Raw genomic sequence first — 13966 nt, 5'->3', positions numbered from 1 at the left:
GTAAGAAGAGTAATCCTAAAGTAATTTACCTGTGAACACAATTTCCTTCCATAGGATAACATTGATAGTTTTCTGTGAAAAAGTTTCCAAGTGTCGAGTTATCAAACTAAAGAAATTCGTTATAATTGCATAATCGAAGAAAAACGATTTTACTTACCGGTATCCATGTCTACTACTCTGAGTAAAAAAAGTAACACGAAAGTAACTTACCTGTAAACACGATTTTCCTCCATAGGATAACATGGACTGTTTTCTGTGAAAAAAGTTCTGTGGGGAGTTTTGAAATCTAAAGAAATTCCTTAAAATTCTACGATTTAACCAAAACGCTTTTACTCACCTGTTTACAGGAAATGTCACAGTGCTGCATCCTGGCATACAGCACTGAGAAAGAAAAGTAATCCAAAAGTAACTTACCTGCTTATGTGCTGCATTTACTAAGTATTGCATTTCTCTGCATCCCCTGTAAATCAAATCAAGTGCATATACAATTGCAATCCAAACTGTATCATTCAACCTGTATTTCAATTGCATTACTACTGTAAAGTATGCATTACTTACCTGCACCAGGCGTGCTTGGTTCTAGAAATAAAATAACTACAAGAATATTATAATACAAAAACAATTGGTCTAGAGTTCAGTCCTTCAGTGGGTGAATTCATTTGCTGACTGAGTGTATACATCAAATGCTTAACACTGACCTCTAATACTGCCTTACTGCTCAACCACACTACCACAAATAGAGAGTAAGGTTCTATCTAACTTTAAACTCTACCTACCTCTGGGGTCACCTGGACTCTATCTCATTTTGGTGTAGTATATATAGAGCCAGTTTCCTACAGCTTTGCACTCAGTGGATCCGTAGACTAACATCACCCTCGTTAGGAAGGGTCCATCTGGGAAAGTTTTCAAAGAATCTGGAGGGTTTTTGGGCTAAATGGTGACAGAAAGTGAGGCACAGATATCATCTTCTAGCCAACCACATATTAAAAAAAAAAGCGTCACTGCCAAGGGATCAAGCACCAGTAATACTAGATTCAATCCGCTCACCTGTTAAGCAATCAATTTTCAGTGGCTAAAGTTGGGATGTTAATGTAGTATAAAACACAATTTTTAAATAAATCCCTAACCAACCATGGCCTTCAAAAACAAAAACACGTTATGTAAAAGGCATTTAAGTTACTTACCACATATTGACTGTATGGTCTCACTCTGTCTTCCAGAAACACAGAGAACTTACCAGAGATTCGTAGATCTGGAATCCAAGCTGAACAAGTGCATCAATGTACATAGCATCATTTGTGTGTTCTCGTAACCCGTTCAGTACCATGGTGAAGAAATATGTCACAGCATCTGGAACAAGTGGTTCAGATATCACCTGTAACAAGAATAATTAACATGACTGAGACCATGCCAAACTGTTCAGGTCATTCTAGTACCCATCACAAACAATATGCCATATTTATTACACAGTGCAGTCCCATAAGAACAAGTTACTTGACTTTGGCACTGTTCGGTCTGATGAATATTTGTTCATTCCATTCTCTGGCGCAAGAATCTATGCAGATTTCGTTTTTGTTTAGCAGAACCCATCACTGACACTAGTGTTGCTGCTTCAATTCAGTAGCAGATTTAAGAGACTCATTCATTGCTAAGGTCAGTATTTCAATATATGGCATCTGTTTATCCACACAAATGTAGACGTTCTTCAGGAGCTTCAAACAAGTTTGAGAGGGAACAAAAAAAAATCATCGGATTCAGCCAGGGAGAGGAGAGTGGGTGATAAGGTATCTGTGGGAAGATGCAAATCCATCAATAGAAGTTTCCAAAGGTTAAGTGGTTTGTCTTTTCAAATGGATACAACTTCCCAGAGATGACTCATCTGAATCACTTTCATACCAGTTAAAAAGAGGGGGTAGACCAAAAGACTAACTGCTGGAACGGAAAAGTCCTCTGCATGGTAATATAAGTGCACCCCTGCCCCGAGTGCCCAAACTGTACTGATGTCTGGATCTCTAATGCTGATTTTTGTTGTCGTAGGCAAACATGGATCATGAAAGTGTGCCATGACATAGGCCTGTCTCAACGATGAGATCTTTCTGGACCAGGAGGGTCACCCACACCAGTACCCTCATAGTGGTGAAACGATACTGCCTCTATCAGGAGTTAAGTGAACAGGTCCTTTTTAACCTGTGCTGCTGGAGTGAGGCCTACAGGCTCACTCATTTAAAGTTCCACTGCTGTGTGCTTAACTCACCCCTTGGCCGACACCGGTATGGTGTGCAGCGCATCAGTGGTGTACCTGTGGTGGGTGTATGTGTGTCTGGGAAGGGTACAATACAGGAATAAGGAAGTATGTGCAGTGCGTGCATGTTGATTTCATGTTCTCAGTGTATGTGTACTTGTGAGTGGTACAATATATGGCTGATGTAGTGCTGTGCAGAATGTGCATGTAAAATGTACCTGCTGGGTGTATTTGTGTCGGTGAGTGGTACAATACATGAAGGATACAGTGCTGTGTAGTGTGCGTATATTAAATGTATGTGTTGGGTGTATGTGTGCCTGTGAATGGTACACTACATGGCAGACTGCTTTCCATTTTGGGAGACCAAGAGCCGCATGGTGAAACATGAGGAGAGGAGGTAGAGCAATCCCCCCCCCCTCAGACCGATGTGTATTACTGCACTCCTGTAAGCTGGGTGGGACACACTTGAGAAGGAAGAGCCAGGCTCCCATGGTACACTTCAATGGGTGCTCTTTGATTAAGAGAGGGGTCACAATGAAGGGGCTTGGACACATCTCAGGAAGGAAATGGGATGGATGAGGGAATCAAAGAGTAGGGCTTGGGTTCTGGGTAACCTTTTGATGAATAAGTTACATACTTTCGGTAACGTCTTATCCGGGAGAGACTAGCTCTAGCACAAGATGTCTCACCTTTAAATTATCCTCAGGCGCCAGACAGGATACAGAACTTTTTCTACAGCAGTACCTCTATGCGTCGGTAGAGGGCATCGAGCAACTCCGTAACGTCGTCGTCCACCAGATATGATGTCGTCAGAGTCCATATAAACCCTCTGCTGACGTCAGTTTCTTCTGAAACTACTTTCCGTGCTAAAACGCAGAGTCACGTATAAAAACTACAATGGAAACAGTGTGCCCAAAAAGAATCCTCTTTTTGAAAGACGCTTTTTACCAACGAAAGGCACGAGGGTGCATAAAAGATATCTGTATGAAAAGGTGAATCAGTTCGCAGAATGGGGAGGATAAGTGGGTCGGTAAGGAATCTGCGGCTAGAACTCCTACAGATAAGGCGTTACCGAAGGTAAGTAACTTATTCATCTGATAGAGATGTATAGCCGCAGATTCCTTACCTTTGAATGAGATACCCAAGCAATACCATCCTGGAGTAGGATCTGCGAACCGATTCCCAAAAAAATGTCCCCAGCTACACTATCCGGTCTGCATAAGAAAGGGAGAGAGAGAGAGAGAGAGACTGCTCGCCAGAGAGGGAGGGTGAGGAAGAAAACACCCTTCCAGAAAACTTGGGGAAAGCCCGTACAGAACCGAATTCGCAGCTGTGCAAAATCATGGGAAAAACACAATGGCAGAAGAATAAGACGAGTAGGAAGAACACTCCGTATAAACATAGCACTACTATGCCCCCCCCCGGAAGGTCAACCGGCCCAAGTGACTGAGGCGGAAGGCTAAGGACAATAACTAAAACAACTGGACCAAAGCTCCTAGCCATAGCATTAGGCAATGCAGAGAGCACCAACCAATAGCTTAGAAAAGCATTGCGAGGAATAAAAACAATCATAGCCATAAACCACATGAGGTAGAGGAAACAATTTGAGAGAGAAGGAAGCCCTCTGGGACCATGCAACGGAGAATCCAAAGAAAAGAAGGTATAAAACATATATAAATAGGTAGGAATGAATATATATATCTATGCGTAGATATATATATAAAAATAAACAAGGCCAGAAACAAAAGAAAATCCTTGTGTGTACGGGGCAACCTGTGCCCAGCTAACAAGCCAGGGAACTATGTGAAGGATGATCCTGACGTCACCCAAGATCCTACTTGATATGCTTATTAGTACAAGGGAAATTAACCTCCAAGGAGACTAGAATCCCAACCACATTCACAAGAAGTAGAGGAAACTCCACGGATAGTACCCCAAGGGATCACAAACTACGGTACGAGCCAACCCAGAGTGGATGATTACGGAACCCATGTCCAAGAAGAACGGAAGATGAAAACCCCCCAAAAAGGGTAGGAGGCACATCTGAAGAACAGCCAGGCCAGTAAAGAAACAGGGTTGGTATTGGAGGTGTCATGGAAACATCTCTAACCAAAAAGTGAAAACAACCAAAGCTTTGTGCATGGCAGAAGCAGAGGAAATACAGACTATGCAAAGGCACAGAAGAGGTAGGGTGGCCTAGTAGGCACCCATGCCAAGGCACATACAAGGCATGGTCGCAAGGAACTCAAGAGAAAAAAGAAAACGGGCAGGAGACAGTCTTGTCCGTATATAGCGAGAAGTAGCACAAGAAGTGCTAACGCCTGAAGATAGAAAGAAGGGAGAACTCTTGGGTCAGGACCAGACAATGCACCCAAGGTCAACAACCATGACCCTTTCCTTGTGTTTGCTAGGAAAGAAGGGTACTAGATAGAGTGGAAGGAAAGAACCTCCTGGCTAGTGTGGACAAACACACAACAAACAGGCGGGGTGGGGGGTGGTTGCAAGAAGAATCCCTGACTGGACCCCTCTCCCTCCAATGCTGTCCTCCTCCTCAAAGGGTACACTGGTCTTGGCAAGCATGCAGGCGCTGGAGCTCCAGGGCAGGTGTCTTGAATTCCCTGGGTGCTGTCACATCACCCAGCTGGGAGACTAGCAGGCCCTGGCGTCTAGTCCTGGTCACAGGCAGAAGTCTTCCAGAGCTTCTCCTCCTTGTGCAGCCCGAGTGGCTGCTTGACAGTTGACAATTTTTTGGGTTTGAAGCTCCCTTTCTTATAGTCCATTTCGAGACCAAACAATATTCAGCGTCTGTGTCTTGAAAGTTTATGTTGGGGTCTGCTCCCTTTTGAAGTGCCTACACCTTTACCCTCTCTTCCTCTTGAAAGGAGTCTGACCCAGTAGGAGAGACTCCAAAGCTGATAGCCCCACAGCATAGGATATGGGAGTGACAAGAGTTCACACCTGAATGTCAGCCACAGTGATTTGTGTATCTGATAGAGACGTCTAGTCACTGATTCCTTACCTTTGAATTATCCCCAGGCGCCAGACAGGGTCCAGAAAGTTTTCTACAGCAGTACCTCTGTGCGCCACTAGAGGGTGTCGAACAACTCCGTAACGATGTCACCTAGACGCGCACCCTGACTCCGAACAGTGCGGCTTGTGTAAACAGCTTAAATCATCGGCATTGCAGGAGCGCCACATTACCCTGTTAGTGGTGCTATGGTCGACAGCCCCTTGTTGGTCGCGGTCCTCTTCTTTCTCCAAGGACGCTCGAGGGTCAGCTCCTGAAGTCCTTCGTCCTCGATGTCTCCTGGTAAGTGACACCGTAGGCAGCCAGCGCCACAGCCTTGTCCAAATTTACAGCATACGTGAGGTGTCGCGTGGTGTTCCTGACTCTCCTCCTTTTCCTCCGATTTATGAGTCAGGGCGTCCGTCTGTCCCACGCCTTTTGGGTTTTCACATTGCCCAGGTGACTATGGCTCAGATGAGCGACTACTATATTACCCTTCACACCATTTTTAGTTCTAAGCCTCCCTCTGGTGTGCTTCTCGGCCTCAAGGGAGGTCAGTGAGGCCTTGACTGACACCAAACCGGCAGGAATACGGTGCCAGCGGGGCCCTCAGAACCCATGATCAACTCCATCTCAGCTCCGGTGCACAGCCCTTCAGGGTTCCCACCTGTGATACCTGTCTTCGATCTGTCGACTTCGGCGTTGATGGAACCAATTGCCCCTACATTGTCTCTCCCCCGACACGGAGGTGTCACCCTCTCAACGCCGGTTGAGATCAGCGTCAGTGGAGCAGTCCTGTTAGGGCTAGCTTCCTCTGCCTTTGGAGGGTTCCCCTTCTACTTTCTCCTTCGCACACTGGTATTTTGGGGGTGTGGGTAATCACATGACAGCCGCCTAAAGAGTTTCATTAGGCTTCTGCCGTTGGTGACGCTAGTGGCCTTGATTTTTCCCCATGCTCTGGCCTGTTTTCTCCTCCTCGCTTCAGACGCTAGCTTAGCTTTTGAGGAGAGTTGATTTAGTTCTGGGCTGCAACTTTGTTCTGTGGAAGTGGCCATTGATACCCCTACTTGGGGTAATTCAGCAGGGCCAGCCCTGGTTGATATTCTGTTGGGCACCTGGATTAAACCCATTTCAAGGGCCTCCGTGGACCAGACTATAGCTCGCAGGCACCATCTTGCCCCTGGAGACCTGCTCTACCTTTCCTGTCAGCCTGCTCCACACAGCTTTGTGGTTCAGGCTGCTACGGCTTCCCCCAGCATTGGTACCATGCCTAACGTCTCTCCGGACACGGGGTCTAAAGGTCTGGATGCTTTTGGTCGCTAACTCTTTTCTGCTACCCCTTCCTCTTTACGGTCCCTTAATATAGCTTGTGTTTTGGGCCGTTTATCTCATGTGTTGTGAGATTCGGTCTTGCGCCTTATGCCCTCCATCCCTGATGATTCTCAGGACACTCTGACTCAGCTGATCCAAGGTGGCCATCAGGTGGCTACATTACCGATTCGTTTTGGCATGAATACCACAGATTCTGTTGGACGGACTGTGGCCTTTTCAGTAGCTCTTCGCCGGCGTGCCTGGCTACTCTCCTATGGCTTTTCTGTGGCTGTTCGGTCTGCCTTGGTGGAAATGCCTTTCGATGGTCAATATCTGTTAGACTATTAGGCTGACTCTTCTCTACTTCGTTTTTGGGATAGTCGGAGTGGAGCAAAACCTTAAACCCTGATTGCTATACCACTCTCTTATTCTCCCCCGTACTCAGTCTGACCGTGGATAGACTCCTTCATTTCTTTTCTGTGTGAGTTGTTATAGGGCAGTGCCAGTTGGTGTCAAATTTTAACTCATCACCTCCGAGTGGCATCCGGTGTGATGTGCCTGGCCTGACAGGTATGGTCTGTTCTTGCATTCTTACCATGTCGATGGTAGGTTCTGGTCCCTGGTTGTTTAGGACGCGTCTTATTTTCTGGTAACCCCATATGCCAGGAGGGGCAGGTGTGGACAGATTGCCATGCGGAGTGGGCTGTAGCCCTTGTGCGGAGGTGAGCTGGTAATCCTGTATGCCAAGATGGACCGTGAAGGGATCTGCTTTGTCCATCGGGTCAGAGAACATGTGACCCTATATGCCAAAGGGTGTCACAGAGAAAAAGCAAGAAGTGTGACTAGGTCAGGATGATCGCCGGTGGAGTGAGGCAGCTGTGGGGACCCACGCGCACTAACACCCAGAGAAGGGCTCAGCATCAAGGCCTTCGCACTACTTCCCCCCACCATGCGTTGGATCATAGACTTACCCTGCCTGAAGGCTGCGTTGCACGACCACATGTGAGGAACTCGAGGACTACCAAGCACAGCCCGCCTGAGTCTTGTGCAGTGAACTGACCTGAAACAGCCGCTCCAGTACCCTGGGATGGGTACACTCAGGGAATCTAGTCGCTCTGTTCCTGCAGGTGTGAAAAATCCTGATTTCAGGTCAGTTGGCCTGGGTGAACTTGCTTGCTAGATAGACTTCGGCGCTGGAACTCTTTTGACTTTAATACAGAGTCAGAGTGAACTCTTAAGACTCAGACTACTAGTGGGACTTACCTGGATGTTGCCTACAGTGAATGGGAAGTAACCATTATCACTAGAGCAAGGAGGGAGTGGGATACAGGGAACTGTCTAAGAAACACCGGATCCCTGACCGCTCTGGTGGAGGTGGAGGGAGGGGTGGGGTCTGTGTAATGGTTATTGAATGTTTTATATCCCTTTGTGTTGATAGTGGTAAAATAACACACTTCTTTTATAATAAAAGTGAGCATTTGGCTGGACAATAATTTATTGCTTGAGTTGTAGGCCTGTGTTCACCCCCTGTATCCAGCTCCTTCCCTGACAAAGTCTTGGACCGCTAGGACCACACTATTCCTGAGAGTCGAGTGCTGAAAGTGTAATAAAATCATGTCCCAACAGGCACCTCCGGCTCTAGCCAACATGCTAGTGCTGTATGTTCCGAGTCGACTCCTGCGTTCAACTGACCAAGGGCTGGCTTGTATCCTCCGAGTTCAAAGAGCCAGAGCTGGTGGTCGCTTTTTTAAGGTTTTGGTAGCCAAACTCTGGAACTCTCTTCCCTCTTCCATTAGAGGACTCCAGAACCACCTGGCGTTCCGTAAAGCCATAAAGACCTGGCTTTTCCCGGCGTAACTCTCATTCCTTTTCTGGACCCTCTCTAGTCACTTACACCTGGGTAGCGCTGGGACGCCCCGTCGCTGGGGCAGCTATGCGCTGTACAAATCCGTAAATAAATAAAAATAAAATAAAATAATAGGCCCTGTTGCTCATGATCCATAGTAGTTTGAGCTCCAGGACATCATCATCTTTAAATGGCCTCAACTACCACAGGTTGGGCCAGTAGCTCCTTTTTGCCTGTGGCCCTCAGAATGTGGTTTGACATGTCACATTCAAAGAGAAACAGTTACACCCATACATCTAAGACATCATACAATACTTTGCCCTTTATAACCCCCTCACAATTCTCCTGAAAGATTCTGATAAATAAATCAAACTCTGCAGTTCTGAAAGGCACACCAATCTGATCTGAAGGTGTCTGACCATGACCTACTTCCAGGTAACTTGACCTTCAAGAGGGTACTGTCAGGATTTTATTCCTCTTTGCTTTTTTCAGATTTTTCATGTTTATGTCATTCATCTACACAAGTTCATCTTTATTGCTGAAAAAATTACTTGAGAACCCTATATACTACTCTAAACTTCAGTAGACTGGTGTGGCATGACATTTCTTTTTTAGACCCTTGGACTTGAAGATGATCCATATTAGCTTCCCAATCCATCATCAATCTCTCCAGTTTAGGATGGTTGCTATCAACTGAAAATGCAACAGAATCTCTCAAAGAATTGAGGCTTTGATCACCAAAGTGCCGGAGTATGTAGAGATGATTATTCCGGCTCTTCTCAAGTGTGGGCCAACAATTTCCATGCACTTTGGAAAACAATATTGGAGATTATTTTAAGACAATTGGAAGGACTTTGCACTGGTAATGATCTTTCCCCAAAAGGAACATCATTACATTTCAATATTGCCCCATGACTGGAACATGAATTTAAGCACCCTTACGGTCTATAGCGCACAGCAAGTCACCTTGATGCAGCTGGGGTTAGATTTGATGAATGGATGACATCTGGAATTTCGCTCTTTGTACCCATTTATCTGCTAGTTTAAAGTGGAGACCGGGCCTGGATTCTTGTTTTGGTCCCTTTTTACAGAACCAGAAAGTAGCAGGAATACATTGTCTTTGCTTTTTGGGAATAAGGGGCTATCCAGAGCTTGCCTTTACAGAAGGAGTAGTTTCTTTTCTGTAACTCCAGTTCTGTAGTAGGGGTATCTCTGTTATAGTCATAATCTAGTGAATAGTCCCGCCCATGTGCGTGGACCCCGGAGCAATAAAAAATAATCTCTAAAGGTGACAAATCATGCAGACCTGCATACACCTTTAAGAGAGAATTTAATTTAAAGACAGATAATGCAGCCTATACCCACAGGCTACACTGACCAGAACTTCAACTAGAATTCCACCAACATCCACAAACAGCACTGCCTGTCCAGCTTTTCTCCACATAGGACAAAACCCTGCCTCTACCAGCAAAAGCCTCTGGAATGATAGAGAGGAAGGAGTGGACAGACAAGCCCCATAGGCTGCCATTATGTGGCTTAGAACAGGATACTGTGCCTTTAAGAAAACTTTCCAGATTTCCAGAACTTTCCCCAGTATCCCAGAATGCCCAGCAGGTCCCTTTTACTTTCAGTTCTTTTTGAAGTCGTAGCACGCCAGACCTGTAGCATTCTTCATATGAATAATTATCTCTCCACCGGGGAGGAGGGCGGGCGCTTATGACTATAACAGAGATAACCCTACTACAGAACTGGAGTTACAGAAAAGAAACTACTCCTTCTGTAGTAGGGGATCTCTGTGTATAGTCATAATCTAGTGAATAGAATGGCAAGCCCATCCCCAGACAACAACAGCGGTGGAGAACAAACAAGACAAAACCACTACTGTGCGAACAAATTTCGCAGCGAAGCCTGCCCAACCTGAGCATCTGCCCTGGCATCCGAGTCCAGACAGTAATGCGCAGCAAAAGTATGGACCGACTTCCAAGTGGCCGCCTTGCAGATTTCCGCAATAGGAACATTACGCAGCAAAGCCGGCGTGGCAGCTTTGCCCCTGGTGGAATGAGCCTTTGGTTTACCCCCTAAGGTCTTATTAGCCTTTTGATAACACATTTGTATGCAGGACACAATCCACCGGGAAATGGACTGCTTAGAGGTCGCAAGACCAGTCCTGACTGATCCATAATTAACAAACAATTGGTCAGACCTACGAATATCCTTGGTCTTATCCAGATAAAATTTCAACACCCTCCGAACATCCAGGGAATGGAGAATGTAGGAGAGTAGGGTCTGCAATCCTATGATCACCCAGATTTTTTGCTTTTTGCTTCATTGGTTTACGACTTTCCCTGGCTGTGGGCCTGCCAATCAGACCCACAGCCTAGCTGTTCTCTCTCGAAATTAACACACATGTACATTAGGTGCATCCACTAATTGGAACTGGGCCGCCTTATCAGTCCCTGTATCAGCATACCACAGGTATCCAGGGCATCGGTGTACCCAGGGCCTACAAGGGGCTGCAGCATGTATTATGCCACCCCTGGATGGCCGCCCAAATCTGACACAACTGGCTGCACGACAGCTGGGGCAAGGTGGTGTAATCACCCGTTGCTGTAGGTGTAGTATTCCTATACCTAACCCTAAAATGGACACATGGATTCCTATCAGTCACTCCTATGGCAGGCCTTATCAATCCTGAAGGCAGAGTGCGGGGAATCATGTAGGATGGTGCTCTGGCGCGAGCTGAGCCCGTCGACGGCTTGCGGTACCAAGTCCTAATAGCCGTTCCATGGTGACGCGTGCCAACTACCTTAAAATGCATTATAATCCTCGCGGTTACTTGCTAACTCTGGTATCGCATCACTCACACATGTCGAGTAAGGTGTCATACGAATTGGAATACGAACCCCTCGCCAATTCTGGCGACGGGGTTAGCATTCCCCCCTTTTAGAGGGGCATGACATGGAAGTAACCTTGAACCCCGGTTAAAGTTAACTCAAGCCTCAGCATCACAAAATGGATGCTGCCACCAGACACAAGTCTGACCTCCTGCTGCTGGGAGACCTTCCAGCGAGGGGAGCTTGGACAAAGGGTTTCCTGTCGAGGGCGGTGTTAGCACCATCCCAGACAGGGTTTGTGTATCCCAGGTAGGCAGGGCTGAAAGGAAGGTGATTGCAAGTGGCACCCCGGTGCTCACTGTGCATAGCCCGGCTCAAACCAGTTTCGGGGGCAACCCTGCCCCTGAGCTGGGCGAAGCCGGACAAAGGATAGGGGTGTAACCACCCCCCTCCTGGCCCCACCCATAGGTAGGACCTAGTCACGGGCCAGCCCCTTTTCCTAGAATAAAGGTAGGAGCGAGTCCCCTTCCCAAATTGGATAATTCTGAATCTTGAACTACTTTCCACGAAAGGAACTCTTGACTATTTCTGAAGACTCTCCCTTGTGGCTAAGGAGTAGCCACCCTGCACCAGCAGGCACCACCTAAGCGCTTGCGGTTTGCTGTACGTCTCTCCCACGGATCAAGACTGCCCAGCTCGACGAGACCCGGGTTCCCTGCCATCTCTGACCTCTACCTACATCGTCAGCCCAGCTGAGATTCGTAGGTGTGACGAGACCTGCGGGACCGGCCATCTTCAGAACCTGCACGACGCTTATCTAGCAGGCCCACCGAGGGACCCTCGAGTGAGTGCACCTAGGGTTTGAGAAGCCCTAACCCTGAGCGGCTCCAACCCCGAAGTCTGCCTCCCCAGCATCCACGAGATCTGCGTGGGGGCCCTTCTGCTCCTTGCTGCTCACCGCGTTGTCCGACCACTCGCCGACCGGCTTGTGGCCCTCTTCACGACGCACCACGACAGACTTTCATCACTGGTCTGGTTGCTCCAGACTGGCTCTTGCTCCCCTTCAACAGAGGAGTACCTCGGACCCTCCTGGTCCACTCCCGACGCCATCTTGACTCCTCCGCGTGGGTTTGCCACTGCCAAGACCTGCTGCCCCACTCCTGGGCCCAGCATCATCGACAGCAGACACCTTCGTGGGACAGCTCGCCCTCCATCCTGGTCGCCGCCGCGCCTCCTGGTCCGAGGAACAGCCGAGTCCGACGTCATCCACTCACCTGGGCGAGGTGACTTCATCCGGTACCTTCCTGGTACCCACACGATCGCTGGCTAGCGGTTGAGAACTGAGTCCCCTCTGCTTTCAGGTTTCCTTCATCACCGATCCAGGCTTGGATCTCGCTGAACATCGACACTGGTCGCCTGCCAGCAACTTCTTCTTTCAGGCTCCTGAGACTACAACGAGGACTCCCGACATCTTGCTGAACCCCACGCAGTCGCAGCCTCTGGGCTAGGTAACTCGAGCATCTCGGTGCTCCCTCGTAGGTTCACTCTACAAATGTCCAGTTCCTTTTTCGTTTAGTCCCCCTGATCGGATTCCTCCGGAATCAGTAACTTTCTAACCTCTCCCATTCCACTTGCAGTGTAAATGGTTTCGTGCCCTTCGGGCATTTGTGTAAATTGTGCAACCAGAAGTATTTTCCTAAGAGTTTTGTAGTGTGCTTAGCTCCCTGACTCATAAAGAGCCAGGGTAGTCTTGTTATAAATAAATATCCTTTATTTTCATAACAACTTGTGTGGTGTCCTTTCACTTGGCGTTCAAGGGGTATATGTGATGGTAAACAGCTGGCTTAACACGCCCTCTAGAGTTTAGCCTGAAGACTGCTCTTGTCCACGCTACTAGGATAGCTGGTCTATAAGGTTGACTTACAACCAATCATCAATAAGGGTCGTTTGGAATGATACACAGTGATCACTAGAATAGTGAGCACTACATATCAGGCCAACTTCTCACATTGGTGAGCAGCGGTTGGGATTTGAGCTTGCTGTTGTTTTACCACACACGTATCCTAAGAACATCAAGTTGAAAGATCACATAAGTACCCAGGTACATATAACTTAACTTAGAATACTCTGAGTTCTACTGAACCAGCTGTTGTAGTGTAACAGGGCTTAGCACACCCTGACTACAACTCTTAGCAAGGGATCAGTAGGTAAACACATAGTGTAGGTAGGTGCATCACTTACACCTCACTAGAAAGCATGTCGGTCCACGGAGAGTCTGCAGAGACACCCTTAGTGGTCATTGACCCTCCACAGGTATTGTCACGATATGCAGCTCTTAGCTTCACGGAGATGAGACAGCTGTGTGCCTCCAGGAAGCTAAACCAGGGTTCTAACCCTACCATCACATTTCTGATAGGTCTCTTAGAGACTTACGATGCTAGGAGGTCCTCTAACACAGGCCCCCCTAATGCTGATGGGAACATGCCTCCCTTAGAGGGAACCCTTGGTGACCCTGACCTCGACCTCCATGGTGAGGAGGAAGAGGAAGAAGAGTTAGCAGGAGACGAGGCAGACGGAGGTCCCGTAGTAGTCAGTAGGCTCACAAGGACCAACTTAAGCAGGCATGAGAATGGAACTGGGGGAGCCCCGGGCCCACGCTCAAGCAGGCGTAACCTTGGGAACGGACGAGCTAGGTCTCTCTCGAGAGGCTCTAACAGATCTGGTCG

The 13966-nt window shown here is 47.6% G+C and overlaps 1 protein-coding gene across 1 annotated transcript in view; it reads right to left on the bottom strand.

Annotated features, from left to right (window-relative positions):
* Positions 1-13966, bottom strand: part of LOC146816481 (exportin-5-like) — a 1583592-nt gene that overhangs the window by 86698 nt on the left and 1482928 nt on the right. Inside the window, 1 exon segment of the mRNA XM_085610325.1 lies at positions 1238-1375. Within this exon segment, the coding sequence (XP_085466451.1) occupies positions 1238-1375 (138 nt within the window).

This window comes from Triturus cristatus, chromosome 6 (assembly GCF_964204655.1).
Source record: "Triturus cristatus chromosome 6, aTriCri1.1, whole genome shotgun sequence".
NCBI classification, from domain to species: domain Eukaryota; kingdom Metazoa; phylum Chordata; class Amphibia; order Caudata; family Salamandridae; genus Triturus; species Triturus cristatus.
Note: the sequence above shows the minus strand (reverse complement) of the source record. Positions and strands in the feature narration are given on the sequence as shown.